This window comes from Pristis pectinata, chromosome 8 (assembly GCF_009764475.1).
Source record: "Pristis pectinata isolate sPriPec2 chromosome 8, sPriPec2.1.pri, whole genome shotgun sequence".
Taxonomy (NCBI): domain Eukaryota; kingdom Metazoa; phylum Chordata; class Chondrichthyes; order Rhinopristiformes; family Pristidae; genus Pristis; species Pristis pectinata.
The window spans coordinates 102,062,127-102,083,309 of record NC_067412.1 but is presented as its reverse complement, the minus strand read 5'-3'; the positions used below and the strand labels follow the sequence as shown (position 1 = coordinate 102,083,309).

At 54.7% G+C, this 21,183-nt stretch overlaps 1 protein-coding gene across 1 annotated transcript in view; it reads left to right on the top strand.

Moving 5' to 3' along the window:
- Positions 1-4,612: 4,612 nt before the first annotated feature.
- The window catches only part of adgrg4a (adhesion G protein-coupled receptor G4a), a 32,622-nt gene continuing 16,051 nt past the window's right edge, over positions 4,613-21,183 (top strand). Inside the window, exons 1-9 of the mRNA XM_052022341.1 lie at positions 4,613-5,222; positions 6,053-6,091; positions 7,922-8,692; positions 10,737-10,828; positions 12,866-12,930; positions 14,954-15,102; positions 17,277-17,406; positions 19,610-19,719; positions 20,227-20,431. Coding sequence (XP_051878301.1) covers positions 4,613-5,222; positions 6,053-6,091; positions 7,922-8,692; positions 10,737-10,828; positions 12,866-12,930; positions 14,954-15,102; positions 17,277-17,406; positions 19,610-19,719; positions 20,227-20,431 — 2,171 coding nt within the window. The remainder of the gene's footprint in view (positions 5,223-6,052; positions 6,092-7,921; positions 8,693-10,736; positions 10,829-12,865; positions 12,931-14,953; positions 15,103-17,276; positions 17,407-19,609; positions 19,720-20,226; positions 20,432-21,183) is intronic.

Genomic DNA, 21,183 nt, shown 5'->3' with positions numbered 1-21,183 from the left:
TTTTTGAGGAGGTGACGAGGGTGATTGATGAAGGTGGAGCTGTGGGTGTTGTCTACATGGATTTTAGTAAGGTGTTTGACAAGGTCCCTCATGGTAAGTTCATCCAGAAGATAAAGATTCGTGAAATCCAGGGTGACTTGGCCATTTGGATTCAGAACTGGCTTGCCCGTAGAAAACAGAGAGTAGTGGTCAATGGGACTCATTCTAGCTGGAGGTCTGTGACTAGTGGTGTTCCTCAGGGATCCATACTGGGACCTCTGCTGTTTGTGATGTGTATAAATGACCTAGATAAAAATGTACATGGGTGGGTTAATAAGTGTGCAGATGATACGAAGATGGGTGGTGGTGTGGATAGTGTAGAAGACTGGCAAAGGATTCAGCGGGATATAGATCAGTTGCAGATATGGGCAGAGAAATGGCAGGTGGAGTTTAACCCGGCCAAATGTGAAGTGTTGCACCTTGGGAGATCAAATGTAAAGAGACAGTACACTGTTAATGGCAAGACCCTTAACAATGTTGATGAGCAGAGGGATCTTGGGGTCCAAGTTCATAGCTCCCTGAAAGTGGCTACGCACGTTGATAGGGCGATAAAGAAGGCATATTGGCATGCTTGCCTTCATTAGTCGAGGCACAGAGTTCAAGTGTCAGGAAGTAATGCTGCAGCTTTATAAAACTCTGGTTAGGCCGCATCTGGAGTATTGCATTCAGTTCTGGTCACCCCATTACAGGAAGGATGTCGAGGCTTTGGAGAGGGTGCAGAAGAGGTTTACGGGGACGTTGCCTGGATTAGAGGGAGTGTGTTATGAGGAGAGGTTGGACAGACTTGGGTTGTTTTCCCTGGAGCGGCAGAGACTGAGGGGAGATCTGATAGAGGTTTAGAAGATTATGAGAGGCATAGATAGGGTAGACAGCTTTTTCCTGGTGTTGAAATGTCTAATACCAGAAGGCATGCATTTAAGGTGATAGGGCATAGGTTCGAAGGAGATGTGCAGGGCAAGTTTTATTTTACACAGAGAGTGATGGGTGCCTGGAATGCACTGCTTGGGGTGGGGTGGAGGCAGATACGATAGGGGTGTTCAGTAGCTTCTTAGATAGGCACATGAATGTGCGGGTAATGTAAGGATATGGATATGTAGGCAGAAGGGATTAGTTTAGGTGGGAATTTGATTACTAATTTAATTAGATTGGCACAACATTGTGGGCCGAAGGGCCTGTTCCATGCTGTACTGCTCTATGTTCTATGCTCTATGTATCACCAGTAGATGGTCAGGTGCATGCACATTGTGGCAGGTCGTACACACATACACTGAGACCAGTAAATATAGGCAGCTTATGGATGTACTGAGGCATAAGTCTTACATCCCTGACCCAATGTGCCTGTATGTACCTGCCCCAGTCCCTGTATGTACCTGCCCCAGTCTGGTTGTGACAGGTAGGTTCAGCTACATTAAACCAGACATATGGGATGTATATTTAGGAAGGTAGAGACAGGAGTATGGAGAGACATGAGGACAAGTATGTTTACAGATGTGTATAGTTTTATCAAAGCAAATGCAGGAAATTTGAAGCAGTTTCTGATTTGTGGCAATAAATTGACTAACGATAACAATGCGGAGGGCTGTTGAATCAGAAAGACCATACAGTTACAGGGTGTACACTTTGGGATATTTTATAATGCAGCGAATTGCTTGTTCCGTGCTGGGAACCAAGGCAACATGTTGCAATATTTACAGAGGCTAAACTACCCCAAGCAGCCGCCACAAGCCCGGGAAATGACGGAGGAAGGATGGATATGTTGGGGCATATCTCTCAGAGCAGCTGAGATCCCATTGCCTTGGAACCTGCCGTCAGGGGAAGTGACCAACCAGCAGGTTTCCGCTTGGGTTGTCAGGCAACTGACCCGAAGCAACAGAGGTTTCTCTTCTTCCAAGTAACCATGAATCGACAAAGGTTAATCCAAGATGCTGAGGGAGCACCGCACTGTAGGAGGGGTGGTACTGAGGGAGGGTCACCCTGTGGGAGGGGCAGTACTGAGGGAGGGTCACACTGTGGGAGGAGCGGTACTGAGGGAGGGTCACACTGTGGGAGGAGCGGTACTGAGGGAGTGACAGCCCAAGAGGATTCCAGACCCCTGAGGAAGTTTCAGGCGACACACAGAACATCTCACTGAGTTTACCGACATTTCACACTTGGACTCTTCCTTTCAGAAGGATTTTCTGTGAAGAATCAGGAATGTTTAATTTACACCACACATCGCAGTGGCCTCTAATCCTTGGAGTTCTCATCTTAATCCACACACATCTGGCAGGTAACAATCAATATATTATCTTTAATAACAGAGATCAAGGGAGTTCCTTTGGTTTTCGGTGAAAGACCTTCTGCTGTTGTGTCTTTGTGCTGGTGGTTTATATCCTGACCAGAGGTCGTGTCTTCACTGACATCTCATCCCAGAGAGCGGTGAGGTATTACATCACATTGTGCACTGGCTGAAGTCTGCCCTAAACTGGGGGGCATCTCCCTCCACTGACAGCGTCTCTCCACTGGCAGCACCCATCCATTGGCAGTCTCCCTACACTGGCAGTGTCCCCTAACTGGCAGTCTCCCTCCTCTGGCAGCGTGGAAACTCCCTCTACTCATCCACCTGTGTGCACACTGCCTGTCCTTGCTCGATATCTGCTACTGGGACTCCCTTCATGCCAGAGACTTAGATGGGGCAGAATTTGTTTGGTGTGTCCAGGAGGGTTTTTGTAGATAGTTCAACCGGGGAAGGGACCGCACTTGACCTTGTATTGAGGAGTGAGCCTGGCCTTATCGGTGTTTCAGTGGGAGAGCATTTTGGGAATAGTGATCACAACCCCCTAATTTTCTAATGGATAAGGATAACACTTGACCTTGGGGGAAATTGTTAAATTGGAGAAAGGATCATGACAACAGTGTTAGATGGGAGCTGGGAGAGTCGATCAGGAGCAGTTGTTATTGAGCTGGTCTGCATTTGACATGTGGGAATCAATTAAAGACCAGCTGTTCAGAATTCAGCACCAATGTAGGGAAAAAGACAAGGAAGGGTAGGTTCAGGAACCTTAGGTAATGAGAGGTGTTGCAAATTTAGTGAAAAAGGAAAAGGAAGCATATGTAAGGTATAGGAAGCTGAAATGGGACAGGATCTTTGAGGAATATAAAGGAGAGAAGTTAAACAGGGAATCAGGAGGGATGGAAGGGGCCATGAAATGTCCTTGGTGAGTGGGATTAAAGAGAATCCTGAGGCATTTTATACTTGCATGAAAAACAAGAGGGTAATTTAGGGGAAGGTAGGACCACTCAAGGGTAAAGGAAGGAATTATCCCTGGAGTCAGAGGAAATGGGCAACATACAAAATAAGTACTTTGCGTCAGTATTCACAAGGGAGGAGAGGTGGGTTGTTTTCTCTGGAGCATCAGAGGTTGAGGGGAGACCTGACACAAGTGTATGTCTATCAGAGGCAGAGATGAGAGGCATAGTCAGTCTTTTCCAAGGGTGGAAATGTCACATACCAGAGGGCATAGATTTAAGGTGAGAGGTGGACAGTTCAAAGGAGAGAAGATTTTACACGGAGTGGTGGGTGCCTGGAACAGGCTGCCGGGGAGGAAGTGGAGGCAGATACCACAGAGGCTGTTAGACAGACGTGAACAGGGAGGGGATGGAGGGACGTGGGCAGTGTGCAGGCAGACAGATTGGTTTAGTTTGGTATCAGGGTCGGCACAGACATGGTGGGCCGAAGGGCCTGTTCCTGTGCTGTACAGTTCCACCTTGTATGTTGTAGGTGGCTCTGTGTCCGATTGGCAGATCGTGGGGTGTCCTGAGTCGGGGCACTGCCTGTTGAAGGTCGAGTTTATTGTCAGACGCACAGGTCCGTGTGTGGACGGGTGCGGTGAAACCCCTCCCGGCAGCAGTGACCCGGGCACAGAGCGTCAGAGAAACAACATCCACAGGAAAAACATGAATCAAACATTTTTACAACAGAACAAAAAAAGCCCATTTTAGTGCAAAGTGATCAATGGTCCTTAGTGTGGCTAACTGCCGTGGTGGGTGCGGTGCGGGACCCGGGGGCCGTGCGGGTCCCGGGGGGTGGGGGGGGGGGTGGTGCGGGTCTCTGGGGGGTGTGGGTCTCCGGGGGGGGGTGTGGGTGCGGGTCTCTGGGGGGTGTGGGTCTCCGGGGGGGGGGGTGTGGGTGCGGGGAGGTGGGTGCGGGTCTCCGGGGGAGGTGGGTCTCCGTGAGGGGGGGTGTGGGTGAGGGGAGGTGGGTGCGGGTCTCCGGGGGAGGTGGGTCTCCGTGAGGGGGGGTGTGGGTGCGGGGAGGTGGGTGCGGGTCTCCGGGGGAGGTGGGTCTCCGTGAGGGGGGGTGTGGGTGAGGGGAGGTGGGTGCGGGTCTCCGGGGGAGGTGGGTCTCCGTGAGGGGGGGTGTGGGTGCGGGTCTCTGGGGGGTGTGGGTCTCCGGGGGGGGGTGTGGGTGCGGGTCTCTGGGGGAGGTGGGTCTCCGGGGGGGGGGGTGTGGGTGCGGGGAGGTGGGTGCGGGTCTCCGGGGGAGGTGCGAGCAGGGGTTGATCTCTCTTTCCCCTCTACAGGCGGGGTGCCCATGGACGGACTGAAGGCGACCTTCTCGGTGGTGTCCTACTGCGGGCAGCTGCGGGAGGGGGTGGTGGTCTCGCCGCTCAGCAACCTCACCGTCTGCATCGACATTTACCCGACCCACAGGCTCGGCAAGTGGGCGGCGTTCACGTACCAGCGGGCGGCGGCGGGCGAGCGGCAGGAGTTGGGCATCGGCGGCCACAGCGGCCACCTGCGGGTGTGGCTGGCGGGGACGGTGACCGACGTCCCCCGCCCGCTGCCGCTCCGCGCCTGGCACACGGTGTGTGTCAGCTGGAGCTCGGCCACCGCGCAGCTCGTCGTCTACATCAACGGCTCGCTGAGCCACGAATCCCAGAAGGCGGCGGCGGCGCTCCCCGGCGGCGGCTCCCTCACCCTCGGCCAGTTCCAGCTGTCAGCGCCCAACGCCTCGCTGCCCCAATTCGACCCGTCCTGGGGCTTCCTCGGCCACCTGTACTACTTCAGGCTGTGGGACCGCGTCCGCGGCGGCCCCGAGCTGGCGGCCGCGCCCTGTGCCCGCGGCTCCCTCCTCCACTGGTCCCACACACACCTCCGCTTCACCGGCAACACCCTGCGGGCCGACCCCTCCCTCCGCTGCGGTGAGAGGGGAAGAGGGAGGGGAGGGAGGGGGCAGAGGGCAGAGGAGGAGGGGAGGGAGAGGGCAGAGGAGGAGGGGAGGGAGGGGGAGAGGGGAGGGGGCAGAGGAGGAGGGGAGAGGGGGCAGAGGAGGAGGGGAGGGAGAGGGGGAGAGGGCAGAGGAGGAGGGGAGGGAGGGGGAGAGGGGAGGGGGCAGAGGAGGAGGGGAGAGGGAGAGGGGGCAGAGGAGGAGGGGAGGGAGAGGGGGAGAGGGCAGAGGAGGAGGGGAGGGAGGGGGAGAGGGGAGGGGGCAGAGGAGGAGGGGAGAGGGAGAGGGGGCAGAGGAGGAGGGGAGGGAGAGGGGGAGAGGGGTGTGGGGAGGGGGAGGGGAAGGGGCAGACGGGAGGGGAGGTAGAGGGAGGAGGGGAGGGGAGAGGAAGGGAGGACCGGAGAGGGGTCTCCTCAAAGCCGGCCCCGCTCCCCGGGACCCCCGAAGTTGCTTGCTGAGGAGGGGCGGGTCACGCCGACACCTGGTGTGTTCGGTACAGATCTGACAACCTCCCGGCTTTTGTGCCTCTGTGCCCGGGATCCCGTGGTTTCACTAACGTGTCCCGCTCAATAAATGCTGCCTTGTCACTGGTGTCCACATCTCGGGAAGTCCACGTCAGGGCACCAACCTCAGTCCCTCATCGCCAAAACAAACGCATCACTGCCGTTTGTGGGAACCTGTTGTAGACACATTGGGTGTGATGTTGAATGGGATGTTGGTGTGGATGAACCTTCATCCATTTCTGCTCTGCTGGTTCTATCACTGAGTCATTTCATGGTTTTCTGTTTTTTTCTTTGACTCCAGCTCTTCCTTCAAGCACGTCGAACCCTGCCTCTCCCACAGGTAAACCCACCTTTGTGCACAGGTGCTGGCTGATGTGTGTGACAGACAGCTCATACATTTGACCTTTCCCAGCCTCACATCACGACCTTTCTCCGGTTTCACTGTGAGAGGATTACATCCGAGCAGCAGTGCGGCGGAGAGCTAAGGCCGCGAGTGCGGCAGGGACCGGTCGCTGTGTGCAGTGACAAGTCACTTATCTACAACCCAGCAGTCTCTATTGGTGGCCATTGCTGATCCATTTCCAACCTGATAGGTTCCATTTCTAGGTGGCTATTTCAACGCAAATGAGGTGTCCACACTCAGTAAAACATCGGCCAAAGCCAGGTGCACACTGTGTCCGTGCCCAACAGTACAATTCCGCAGTATAGCGAGGAGCAGGGGAAGTAGGGATGTCAAACCTCCAGATTGTTCAGGAATCCCCGATACTGAGGGATCAAAGCCTAGAGGTGGAATTGTTGATGTTAAAAGGGATGGTGATGTTCCATTTCCAAGAACACTGTAGTTCTGGGTGAGGAGAGTGTTGGAGTGGGAAATGACGAGTATCACCCAAAGGGTGTGTAGGGAGTGCCCTGGAGACAAGAGGACTGGTGAAAGGCTGGGGAGGGACATTTCCGGGAGGAGGGAATGTGATCAAATCTCCAGTAAACTGTATCGAGCTGGTAATGCCAGGCAGAGTTAGACCCTGGCCAAGGTGAGAGCACCTCCTCCAAGCAGCAGTCTAGGTACGGAGCTGGTACTCTGGTTGAATGACCAGACCAGTAGTGCAGACAATTCTGTCTTCACACCCACCCCTGTGGATGCCCCTTAACTTCTATCTGAAGAGAGTTTCCTCAGCAGGAAACCCAATTGTACCACTACCCATACGTTCCAACAGAGCAGGAGTAACCTGTATGGAGCACCGGGACTGACCAGTCAGTAATCCGGACGGGGCAAAGATGCTCCCAGCCCAGTCGACTTTACAAAGTCCTCACCACCCTCTGGGCCTCGTCAGAGAGCTATCCCCAGACAAACAATGTCCCAGACACCCACATCACAAACCCCACCAACAGAGAGACCCACCCCAGGAGATGAGTAGGATTAGTGGAATTTCCTTTCTGCTTTTGGGAGCTTGTTCTCTGCACATTGAAGGCTACACCTCCTCCCACTGTGACCACCCTTCCCCTGGGCTCCCCTGGCCTTACTGCACCTTAGGACATGCCGACATTGATGTAGTCCTTCCTTACCTTCTGCTGGGGGCCACTGAGTTTGGATGGACATAACCCACCACTACTCACTAAATAGCAGACCACTGCGGCTTGGCCGTCCCCCCGCTGCCCGTCCCCTCCCTCCCCGTCCCCCCGCTGCCCGTCCCCTCCCTCCCCGTCCCCCCGCCGCCCGTCCCCTCCCTCCCTCCCCGTCCCCCCGCCGCCCGTCCCCCCGCTCCCCGTCCCCCCGCCCCCCGTCCCCTCTCTCCCCGTCCCCCCACTCCCCGTCCCCCCACTCCCCGTCCCCCCGCTGCCCGTCCCCTCCCTCCCCGTCCCCCCGCCGCCCATCCCCCCGCCCCCGTCCCCTCTCTCCCCGTCCCCCCGCTCCCCGTCCCCCCGCTCCCTGTCCCCTCCCTCCCCGTCCCCCCGCTGCCCGTCCCCCCGCTCCCCGTCCCACCAGACACTGTTCATTTGTTCAATTTCTGACCAAGTTTCAAAGGATATTCCAGTTCTCCAGGTCTAGAATTGTCAATGGAATAAAGTCAACAGTTTATTCAATAAATGTTTTCTATCATGTTTATTCTCCAAGTAAGGAATATTATTGCCATTATAAAAGTATTAACTGCAAGACTATTTTCTGCCTTAGATTTGTTCACAACACCAACCTCTTCTGATCGGACCACCTCATCAACATTGTCCTCAGAGAGGACCACCTCATCGCCATCCTCAGAGAGGACCACCTCATCACCATCCTCAGAGAGGACCACCTCATCGCCATCCTCCTTTGATAGGACCACCTCATCGCCATCCTCCTCTGATAGGACCACCTCATCGCCAACCTCCTCTGATAGGACCACCTCATCGCCAACCTCCTCTGATAGGACCACCTCATCGCCAACCTCCTCTGATCGGACCACCTCATCGCCATCCTCCTCTGATCGGACCACCTCATCGCCATCCTCCTCTGATCGGACCACCTCATCGCCATCCTCCTCTGATAGGACCACCTCATCGCCAGCCTCCTCTGATAGGACCACCTCATCGCCATCCTCCTCTGATAGGACCACCTCATCGCCATCCTCCTCTGATAGGACCACCTCATCGCCAACCTCCTCTGATAGGACCACCTCATCGCCAACCTCCTCTGATAGGACCACCTCATCGCCAACCTCCTCTGATAGGACCACCTCATCGCCAACCTCCTCTGATAGGACCACCTCATCGCCAACCTCCTTTGATAGGACCACCTCATCGCCATCCTCCTTTGATAGGACCACCTCATCAACATTTTCCTCTGATCAGACCATTTCATCAACATTGTCCTCTGATAGGACCACCTCATCGACAGGCTCCTCTGATTGGACCACTTCATCATCAATGATCTCAAAGACAGTTACCACTGCGAGCCTACCCTCAGGTTTGGTTACCAAATCATTATCGGGCTCCTCACCTGTGACATCATTATTTCTCAGTATTTGGGTTTTTAAGGAAGTGTGTTTTGCTAATACATTTATATTGTGTGGCATGGTACTGGTATGAAGGTTCCATACTTTCCATTCCAATTGTCTACCGATGCATGAATACACAGGGGGCACTAATCAATGACAGAGGATTAATGACCAAGCCTCAGGAGCAGAGTCCCATGATAAGAATGACAATGGATCTATGACCAGATACTTTGCTGAAAATCTGAAATAAAGCAGGTAGTACTGGAAAGACTCAGCAGGTCAGGCAGCATCTGTGGAGAGAGAAACAGGCTTAATGTCAGGTCACAGGGATCTTCAAGAATCAAATCACTCCTCTCACTGGGTCTCGAGATCCTTGCTCAGATAATTTCAACTTCAACCAGCTGCACCATACAAACTCCCCTTCAGAGTGATCCTGCCACCAGTCTCTGATACCATCTCTTCTTCACATCTTGTGCCTTGCCATGTTTTCACTATCCTGCCCGACCTCCTCTCCTCCCCCCACCCGACGATTAATCCTTAGCAGAGGTGTCAGCTTCATCACCTTCTGTTCCATTGAGTTTCTCTTTTACTGCCTGTCTTAGTGCTCGCTTCTTCAGCCAGGAGTCTTCACCGTGGTTATTGGACCATCTCTCTCGTCTTCAGAATTGCTGCTCCACCAGAGTCCCTCTCTTCGGCCTCTTACTCTCATTAAATCTTTTACTTGCAAACCACTGGTGTGACATTAACCATCTCAGTTTCCCAACTCTATTCTCTGGGTCTCACCTGACCTACACACCAACATTGCTACATCTAACACCTCCTCACATCTCCTGGACTGTGACCCCACTGTGAAAATCAGCCAGCATTTCCCAGATGATCACTATCTCCTCTGGTGATCTCTCCACAGCATCCAACCTCATTGTCTCCAACCAACACTTCCCACTTCTACCTCCTACCTTGGCCTCACGTGGGACTCCACTGCCCAAACTCTCTCCTTCCTGGATTGACTCTTACGCTCTTACACTTTAATTCAGTTTCCTCCCACCAGACTTTGGTGCCGGCTGTCACTTTGACACCTAAGCTTCCTGTCACTGACTGCCTCATGTCCACCACTGATGCCTGATCTATGTACAGGTCTGTCCCCAACAACGTTATGTCATGGCCTTTCATACTTTGCTCTAACAGAATCCCAACCCCTGCCCCTTCCCCTCCAGCACCTGCCTTACGTGTTCCCACATTAACCCACTCACCTCCTCTGCAGAAGGTGTAGCTGTGGGAACTGGAAAGCTCCAGCCTGTCCTGCTCCTAGTACTTGGATCATTCCTGGATCCCTCCCTCTGGTACATTAATGACTATCTCCAGCCCTTCCCTGAGGCAGACAATGTCTTTCCCACGGCTGCCAAATGCTCCCCAGCACGCACCCCACACTGACATTTCTGACCCCTCCCCTCCTCAGCTCCAGTCCAGCGGATGGTCAGTGCCTGTGGAGCTCTGGTCAAACTTCACCACCTGAAACGTTACCAAGGAGACTGCGGACCTGCCGCTTCATCGCTAACGACTCACCTGCCTGAGATTTCCCACTGCCCCCGTGCTCTCCCCCCCACTGCCCCACTCCCCCCCATTGCCCTGTGCTCTCCCCCCACTACCCCACTCCCCCCATTACCCCATGCTCCCCCCCCACTGTCCCACGATCTCCCCCCACTGCCCTGGATCAGTCACACACTAACCCCACTGCCCTGCTCTCTCTGTAACTGTCCTGATACTGCTGGGTTCCCACCCTGACCAGTGGACCTGCTGCCACACCACGCACAACGTCAGCATGGTTAGTGTTAGCTCAGTGAGCTGTGGGCCAGCGGTCAGCTGTGGGTCAGGGGTCACCTGTGGCTGCTGTTGACGAGGGTCCAGCTGTGGGGCGGATGGCGAATGGGTCTGGACAGAGCTGTCTGCAGCCTGCCTCCCTGCATCCTCTGTGCTCTCTGCTCTCACAATCTGTGCCTCTCCTATGTCTTACAGTGAATTTCTTCAAGACCTCGATGACCAGTGTTGTGAATGCCTCAGCTGGACTGCCCACGCTGACAGATGTGCAGAACATGACCAACAGCTGGGTAAGTGAGGCTCCTCTGTCCCCATGGCTGGTCCATGAACTCACGGCTCATCTCCAGCACAACTGATGCAGTGGCTCCTCGACTGTGGGTTGGCCGTGCCCTGGGGTCGGACTGTGCCCTGGGACTGACCCTGTGGAGACCAGAGAACAGAAGCAACTCCTTGAACCGTACAACTTACTGGGCTTGGCAGGAAGATGTGAGAGAATGTTTCCCCTGGCCGGGGTCCCGCTCTCAGACCACAGGGGTTTCTCCTGGCCGGGGTCCCGCTCTCAGACCGCAGGGGTTTCCCCTGGCCGGGGTCCCGCTCTCAGACCGCAGGGGTTTCCCCTGGCCGGGGTCCCGCTCTCAGACTGCAGGCCGATCATCAGCACTGAGCTGAGGAGGAAGAGGCAGGGGGTTAGTGCAGGGTCAAGGGGCTCGGGCAGCAGATCAGCTGTGACCTTCCTGGATGGGGGGGGGCAGGACAGGGGGCAGGACGGGGGACAGAATGGGGTCAGGACGATTGTGGCTGTTAGCATTATTGCTGTAGTTATGTTGTTTGCATCGTTTTTCTCTGTATTAGTTGAAGTATTTTTGACACTGGATCTCCTTTTGTAGTGCTTTTAGCAAATAAACGTTTGTTATGAAAAAAAGGTGGGCAGGACGGGGGTCAGGAGTGGGGGCAGAATGCCCTCCTCCTGCTCCTGCTCCTGGATCTCATACTCTTATGTTCTCTTCCCAAATGGCAGGTTTGAGGAGTTTGGTCTGAGATGAAGAGGCTAAGGTAATGCAGATAGGTGCAGGGTCGGACTTCCACAGTGAATGGTGGGGCCCTGGGGAGTGTTGTGGAACAGACGGACCCAGGCGTACATGTACATGGTGTGCCCGCAAGTATCATCACAGGTAGACAGGGTGGTGAAGGTGTTTGGCACGCTGGCCTTCATCAGTCAGGGCACTGAGTACAGGAGTTGGATGCTATGTTGCAGTTGTACAGGACATCAATGAGGCAACACTTGGAGTCTGTGTTCAGTTTTGGTCACCCTGCTATAGGAAAGATGTCATTAAGCTGGAAAGAAAATTTATGAGGATGTTGCTAGGACTCGAGGGCCTGAGTTATAGGATGAGATTGGGCAAGCTGGGACTTTTTTTTCACTGGAGTGTAGGAGAATGAGGGGTGACCGTATAAAATCTTGCAGGGCAGAGATAGGGTGAATGCACATAGCTTTTATCCCAGGGTTGAGCAATCAAAAATTGAAGGCACAGGTTTAAGGTGAGACGGGAAAGAATTAACACGGACCTGAGTGGCAACTCCTCCACACAGAGGGTGGTGGGTACGTGGAACGAGCTGCCAGAGGAGGTGGTTGAGGCAGGTACAGTAACAACATTCAAAAGACACTTGGACCGGTAAAGGGATAGGAAAGGTTTAGAGGCATATGGGCCAAATGCAGGCAAATGGGAGTAGCTTAGATGGTCAGCTTGGTCAATATGGACCAGTTGGGCCAAAGGGCCTGTTTCCATGGTGTGTGCCTCCATGATTCTGCATGTGCAGGTCCAGGGAGAGAGATACTGTGTGTGGGATTGTCAGGCTCCGCCCTTCAGCCAGCTCCTCTGCTCTCCCATGCCTCCAACACCTGCCCCAGTCCCACAACACCTTAGCCCAAAGGTGATCAGTGGGTGTCCAGGCCTGGGCCCCGGGATGGGCAGGAGGAAGTGTCCTGGTCTGGGATGGGCACAGCTCAGGGTGGGTCAGAGCATGCCCCAGGACCACCCTCCTGCCTGTGAACCCACTGACACTGTCCCCAGCACCAGGGACTCGGGTCAAAGGTCATGCTTTAAACCATCTATCCCTCACACTGATATTAGGGAAGACCAGAGCAGGACTGGTGACAGGCCACTGATCTGAAGCAAGACCTGGGTCTTCTCTTCACGGACGCTGCCTGACCCACTGGGGATTTGCAGCTCAGCGGCTAATGATCCCAGGCTTGGTTGGGAGGGAAGGGCAGAGTGTTCGGGGACTGTTCTGTCTGCTCATTAACCCTTTCACTGCCCCTGCTGCAGCTGAGGAGCATCTTCAACACGGACATTGTCCTGCTGGATGTGAAAGTACTGAGGATTAAACAAAGGTGGGTCCTGCTGTGTGCTGGGTGGGGGGGGGGGGGGTGTGGTCAGGGGGAGGGGATCACAAGGGGTAAGGTCTGTGGCGGAGGTGTCACTGTGAAAGGTCACCGGAGGGTGGGGTCACTGGGGGATGGGGTCACAGGGAGGGGTCACCAGGGGTCAGTGTGGGTGGGGTCAATAGGAGAGGGGTCACTGGGGTGGTGTGACTGGGATCAGTGAGGGAGGGGGTCTGTGTGGGAAGGGGTCACGAGAGATAGGGTCTCCCTTCCCTCCCCTCCCTACCCCTCCCCCACCCCACATTCCAACCCCCTCTAGGTGAACCTTCCCCCTCAGGTCCCTCTGAACCTTTCCCCTTGAACGTGAGATGCCTCCACTGCTGGGGAACGGCGACAGTTCCAGGGCAAAGACCCACCAATAACCGCATGTTCTGTTCCTTCCAGGCCCCCCCACGACCAGGGAACCAGTGTCAACTCTGTAATGGTGAGACACAGCCCCACCCACCCCGGAACTCACTTCCCACCCATAGTGGAGGGTGGGTGGGGGCTCAGGGACACACAGATTACCCCACCCCATCCAAACATGGCTTCACCCCACACCTAAAGACGGCACCACTGGCACTCTCTCCCGCAGTGCGGGGCTCCCTCAGTACTGCCCCCTTTTTTATTTCAACAATTCGTCTTTATTACATACTACACACGGACTACAAATCAACTACCATCACAGACAACAAAACAACACAATTCTACTGAATATCTTGGTAAACGCAACAACACTCACCCGCTCCCCCCCCCCCACCAACCCTCCAGTCTCAGACACGGCCTGGAAACCACCATCCAGACCGACTGATGGAGGCACAGACGGAGGCACAGAACTGCGCACAGCATTTCACAAAGCCAAAGACTGAAAGGTGACGACTTTGCAGGAGCCATGCCTCCAGGAGCTGCAACTGCTGCGTAGGACTGAGGCCCCGCCATCTTAGAGCCTTTACAGCCGCCATGACAAGGCACAACGCAGTCAGTAATCACAAAACACCGCTGGCGCGATAAACAGCGACACAACCAGCAGGGCACACCAGTAATTAGTCCCGTAAAGGAGCAGTGCGGAGAAAGGAGAGGTGGGAGTCTTCTCCAGATAAGCAGACAGTCTGTGGGATGAAACTCCAGCGCCGTCCCTCCCACAGCTCTCGGAAATCAGACTCCAACACCTGGCAAAACAGGGTCCTTGCAAGAAGAAAACTGCTCCAGCCCACCGCTCCAGATGAAAACCACACTCCCCCACCGCCCAACATTCTCCACAACTGCACCTTTGGATTTGTATAATCACATCTTCAGTTCAATGGGAGAGCGCACTCAGTACCGCCCGTCCCACAGTGTGACCCCCTCACTACTGCCCCCTTTTTTTAATATAAATGTTTATAAACTAAAAGCATTACAAAAACACTACAACTAATACAGAAAAGAAGACAAACTTAAGCATCTACAGAATTACAGCAAAATAATGCGAACTAAACACCTGTTAAACGCACACGCAACACTTCAGACAAGAATCGCATTTGTACCGTCCACGACACACGTGATCCCGAGGGGCCCACTGAATGTGGAACTCAGCCAGGGTGCCCGCGGAGACAGCATGCTCCCTCTCCAAGGACACCCGCACGCGCAGATAAGCACGGAAGACAGGCAGGCAGGCCGACTGGCCGGAACCCTCGGCCGCCCGCTGCTGTGTCCCGTGGATGGCCAGCTTGGCCAGGCCCAGCAGGAGACCCACCAGGGGATCCTTTGTGTGCACCGCCCCACGTCAGTACTGCCCCTCCCACGGTGTGACCCTCCCCCAGTACCACCCCTCCCACTGCGGCGCTCCCTCCCACACGGGTTGGTGTAGTTCCATGCAGATTCCAGTTCACATTTTTGTTTGCAGGTACCGCAGACACTTCTCACCTCAGACAGGTAGGGGCTGCATGATTTACTGGTGAACAGGCTGAGACCAAGGCTTCAGTTCCAGACGACTGACCCTCTGTGGATCCCGCAGGTACCAATGTGAGTTCCGGCTGCAAGCAACGTCCTCCAAACCCGAGTCCCAGATCAGGACGGAGATCGAAGTCCAGCTGAGGAACAAATGTGACCTGGAAACGGGGTCACTGGCAGCAGTCCCCGGGACCATCCTTGTCCAACACTTGGGTATGGACCCTGGCGCCCGCTGTACCAGTCTACACCAATCGCATTCACTTGCATTAGGTCCCTGTCTGGGTGGTTCCTACATGTGGTGAGCAAGAGGATGTCTGCCAGTGGTGTCAGGTAGAGAGGGGTCAGGGAGGGGAAGGGAGGGAGGGAGGGGGAGGAGGAGAGGGGGAGGGAGAGGGAGGAGAGGAAGGGGAAGGGGAAGGGAAGGGGAGGAGTGGGGGTTGTGTAGAAACGGCACCACAACTGGGAGCAAACTCTCTTGCACAGTTTGTGAGACGGATGTGAATTTTGGGGGGTTTTGGTTAATAAGTTCACAGATGAGACAATGGTGGGTGGTGTTGTTGACATGAGGATGACAGTCATGGGCTAGTGGGTGATGTTGATCAGTTGGTAACACAATGGCAGATGGTGGTGCATTGTGGCTGTTCTAACAAGGGGAGGACATACACAATGAATGGCAGGGCCATTGAGGGATGGAGGGATCCTGCTGTACGTCCAGCGATCCCTGAAGATGGCAGATAGATAGTGTGATGAGGTGTAAGTTCATTAGCCAGGGCATAGAATATAAAAGCAGGCAGGTCTTGCTGCAGCTTTGTAACATTGGTTAGGCCACAGTTGAGGACTGTGTGCAGTTCTGGTCACCACACTACAGGAAGGATGTGCTTGCACTGGGAAGGGTCCACAGGAGGTTCACTGGGATGTTGCTTGGGATGGAGGGTCTGGGTTGTGAGAGATCGGAGAGGCTGGGTCTGTTCTCCCTGGAGCAGAGGAGGTTGAGGGAGGACCTGATGGAGGTGTACAAAATGATGAGGGGGATGGATAGGGTGGATAATAAGAAGCTTTTCCCCCTCATAGAGGTTTAGGGTGAGATGGGATCTGTGGGTGGTTAGGGTCCAGCCACACTGCTGGAGGTTGGGGGGAGAAGTATCAGGACGAGCACTTGAATCACCAAGACAAAGAAGGCCATGGACTAAGTGCTGGTAAATGGGATAGATGTAGATGGGGATGAACAGGATGAACAGTGGGCCGAAGGGCCTGTCTCTGTGCCGTGTGACTCCTGTGGTGGGCAGGGTAAGAGTGACTGGAAGATGTTCCTGTCCCTTTCGCATCAACCTGACGAAACCATACCTAAACATATTTATAGCTTACGGTCACAAGGTCCAATGTTAGGAACAGAAGATAAAACCAGTGCTAGGAAGTGGAGTATAGATGGTGCTCAACGGTTAGCACAGGCACAGTGGGACCATCAGTCTTCAGGCCTGGGGTTGAACCTTGGACAGTGCAGCCACTGGCGTGTGGCACAGGCTCAGTCACACCGTTCTGGTGTTGGGAGGGTGGGGTGAGGGCAGAGCGGGCTGGATACATGGAACTGAGGGCTGCCCCGCCAGGTACCCACATTCCCACAGTCTCAGTGTCGGGAGTCCTACAGCACAGAGACAGCCCCTTCGCCCACCGAGTCCACACAGACCACCAACCACATGTTTACACTACTCCCACCCCAACCCATTTCATTCTCCCCACCCTCCCACCAACTGCCCCCAGATTCTACCACCCACCTACACACCGGAGGACGTGGGAGGAAACCAGATCACCCGGGAAACCCACTGGTCATCGGGAGAACGAGCGAGCTCCAGCTCTGGAGGTCAGGATCGAACCTGGCTCTCTGGAGCTGTGAGGCAGCAACACTCCATGCTCTGACTGGTCCAGCACAACACCTTGAGCTGGGCTGACAGATGCTGAGAGGAGCGAGGGTCACCTGGCTCGTGGTATTGGAGGACCCACCACAGCAGCTTCCTCATGCAGGCTGGAGCCACAGGCACAGTGAGGCCAAGACTGGCCCAGTCATCTTGGGTGAGACCAGATGATGCAGGAAAGGAGGAAGGGGGGGGTCACTTCTCCAACTCCCAGGTGTCAGGAGCAATGCAAACCCACCCCCCAGTAACAACTGCACAGAGGCAGTGTGAGATGCAGGGCAGCTGGCTCCAGGTCACTTCCTGCCCCCGCCTGTTGTTGTCATGGTGGCAGTGTGCAGTCCGTGTTGGGACTTTGGGTGAAGGAAAGCCCTCACACACTCTCCCAGTTACCTCACTTCTAATGGTCCTTTCTACATTAACAATGGTTGGATGAGACTGTCTAAATATCAATAACGTTTTCTGTTCCTGACCCATTAGTGCCTGGCAAGTGTCAGAGAGACCTCTGGACAACCGCAGAAAGGATATATATCTGGCCGTCCACATCGCCCTTGAAGACAGCACAGCTAAGTTGTAAAACCCACCCAAGCGCCCTCTCCTACAGAGAATGGTGAGGAATTTCACAGCACCTGGGCTCCTGGGTACAAAGGGGAAGAAATCTGTGGCTGTAAAAATGATCCCAATCGCAAACTGACTGCAGATGATGCTGGCAGATGGCAGCTCCTTTGTTACACTCAAGTCTTTACAGTGCAAAATATTATAAACGTTCCATTAACACCGGAAAATATGGGTGGGGCGGGGCAGGGTGGGGTGCGAAATTGAAGACCACCTTCATCACCAAGGGATGCTATAAAGCAAACCAACAGCCGAGAGGTTCCCTGGCCCAGATGGCTTGCACCCTGGGAGGTTACAAGAAGTGGCAGTTGAGATAGTGGGTGCACTGGTTGTAATCTTCCAAGGTCCTCCGAGTCTGCAGGACTGGACTGGAACTGCCAACAGGACACTCCTTGGAGGAAAGGCGGGAGGCATACAATGGGGGACTGGGCAATTCGCCTGAAACATTAGAATCAATCAAGGAATTAAGTAATCACCGAAGGTCTGGAAAGTAGAAATGTGACCAGTGGGGTCAGCTTGGTTTCATGAAGGGGATGCCACATCTGACAAGTTTATTTCAGTTCTTCGAGGAAGTCTCAGTCTGAGGAAATAGAGGGGAAGCCGTAAGTGTAACATGCTTGGATTTTCAAAAGTCTTTTGGCAAAAGTGCCACACAAAAGGTGATTGAACAAGGTGTTGAAGATGATATATCGGCACAGGATTGGCTAACTGGTGGGTAGGGATAAGGTGGTTAGGTTACCAGAGGGCTCCACAGGGATCAGTGTCGGTCTGTTAATAAAATAAAACATAGATCAGTACAGCACAGGACAGGCCCTTCAGCCCACCATATTGTGCCCAACTAATTAAACCAATGACTAATCCCTCTTCCCCACACATTGACCATATCCCTTCTTCTCTGCATATTCACCTACCTAAGAGACTCTTAAATGTCCCCATGCTACCTGCCTGCACCACCGCCTCTGGCAGCGCATTCCAGGCACCCTCCGCTCTCTGTGTAAAAAAATTGCCCCACACATCTCCTTTGTACTTTCCCCCCTCACCTTAATACCTTCCCTCCAGCATTAGACACTTTAACCCTGGGAAAAAAGATACCGGCTGTCTACTCTATGCCTTGCATAATTTTATAAACTTCTATCAAATCTCCCCTCAGCCTCTGCCACTCTATTTATTAAATCTACATATTAAATATATTAATATCCTAAAGGAAAGAAGCAGATGTACTGCAGCCAGGTGTGCAAAAATAGAGAGGAAGAGGGCAAGTTGTGGGTTGGATACAAACAGTTTACAGAGCGAGATTGATTAGTTTAGTGAGGGGGCAAATCGAGTACGATGTGGTTCCCTTTGGAAGAGAAAATGACAACAAATTATTGTTATTTAAATGGAGAAAGACTGTGGAAAGCTGCAGCATAAAGGATCGTGTACAGGCAGAAGAGATTTAACATTGCGTTCAGCACAGACAGGGAGGGTGGAAAGGCATGTGTTATCTTCTCCCTCTGTTCCATGTAAAAGGATTTGGGATCCCTGCACATGAAGCACGGGGGGTGGGGGGGGGGGGCACACACATCACTGGGAAGGTTGGGGAGACCAGCTTTTCTTTCAAGGAGGCTGGAGTATAAAAGTAGGGAAGTGTTACATCAGGTCCCAGGTACCGGTGAAAACCTGAACCCAGAGGTCGCAGGTACTGGTGAGGGCCCGAACCCAGAGGTCGCAGGTACTGGTGAGGGCCTGAACCCAGAGGTCGCAGGTACTGGTGAGGGCCTGAACCCAGAGGTCGCAGGTACTGGTGAGGGCCTGAACCCAGAGGTCGCAGGTACTGGTGAGGGCCCGAACCCAGAGGTCGCAGGTACTGGTGAGGGCCCGAACCCAGAGGTCGCAGGTACTGGTGAGGGCCCGAACCCAGAGGTCGCAGGTACTGGTGAGGGCCCGAACCCAACAACTGCAGATGCTGGAAATCTGCGATAAAAAATGCTCTCCTCCATCTGCCCTCCTTCTGACCCGCTGCCCCTCCACCCTTGGGCTTGGGGTAAGGTTACAGTTCCATCCCACGTCAGGAAACCTGTGTCCCCTCTGTCCACAGTTCTGGACCTCACCCCCAGTCCCCTCACCACCACCCCCTTACCACATCCCCCTCATACCCTCCTCCCTCTCCCTCCCTGTGTACCTGGTGTGAGGGGGTAAGGCTGTGTTGTGTTCCGCAGTGAGCTAAGTGCTGTGACTGACCGGGCCGTCTGGTTGGACCCCAACATGACTGAGTGCAGAAACATTCCCAACAGCATCTTGGAGCTGGAGTCTGTGCAGGTCACCGCGGGTAAGTGCCCTCTGGTGCCACACGTCCTGGGACCCATCAGCCCGACATCGCACCCAGGGGTGGGACCCTCACTTCCGCTGGGACCACAGCGTACAAGGTCACGGTCAGCTTCTCCCTGGGGCGGGGGGGGGGAGGGGGAGGGAGCTTCTCCCCGGGGCGAGGGAGGGGGAGGGGGAGGGACATCTCTGGATAACTGCGGGGATGGACCAGGTGACTGGGGAAACGTAGGGATGGGGATGATTAGGGTAACGGTGGGGTGGGGGTTCCCTGGGGAATGGTGGGGTTCCGTGGGGAACGGTGGGGTGGGGGTTTCCCTGGGGAATGTTGGGGTGGGGGGTTTCCCTGGGGAATGGTGGGGGTTTCCCTGGTCCTCGTTGTGTGAGGACGGAGTGGGACTGCCTTTCTCCGTGGCAGGGTGACCCTCTCATGGGTCGCCCCTCACTCAAGACTCCAGGAGCTGAGGTCAGACGTTAATAGTGATGATTCCCCCCCCGCCCCGGTGAGCAGCGAACGTGGAGGAGGTGGCTGGACATGTCCTCCGGCTGACCGGAGAGGTAACCAGCCTCTCGACCCATGACCTGGAGATCGTCGTGTCCAAGACCAGTGACATTGTGTGGGCAGCGGTGATGGACGTCACGCTGGCGAGCAACGTGCTGGGCATCATCAACAACCTGTTGGTCAAGACCTACACCCTGGGCCATCTCTCCAGCAGGTCAGCAGCCCCACCCGACTCACAGCGCCTAGAGGGGCAGCAAGATCCCACACAAGCTTTTGTTGATTTCGGGATAAAGATCAGCCACCCTCCCTCAGAGCTGCCTCATTTTTTTGTTTTTTATAAACGTTTATTAGCTAAAATCTCTACAAAAAGGACAACCAGTGTCAATACACTACATCTAATAGAGAAAAGAAGAAACAAAGCAACGACAGACCACAGTAGAGAATGCAAACTAATACTAACGAAACACACACGCAACACTACACCCGCTAACGCAACACGCAACACCTCAAATAAGAATTGCGTTCGTACCGCCCACAGCACATGCGATCCCGAGGGGCCCACAGAGCGCGGAACTCAACCAGGGTGCCCATGGAGACCGCGTGCTCCCTCTCCAAAGACACCCGCGTGCGCATGTAAGCGCGGAAGACGGGCAGGCAGGCCGACCTGCCGGAACCCTCGGCCGCCTGCCGCCGCGTCCCGTAGATAGCCAGCTTGGCCAGGCCCAGCAGAAGACCCATCAGGAGATCCTCCGCACGGCTCGCCCCGCGCCGCACCGGGTGACCATAGATCAGCAGCGCCGGGCTGAAGTGCAGCCAGAACTAGAGCAGCAGCCCCCGCAGATACACAAAGAGGGGCTGCAACCTCTCGCACTCTGCGTGCGCGTGATACACCGTCTCCTCCCTGCCACAGAAGTGACAGGCGGCTGGGGTGTCGGTGAACCAGCTCAGGAAACGGTTGCACGGCAC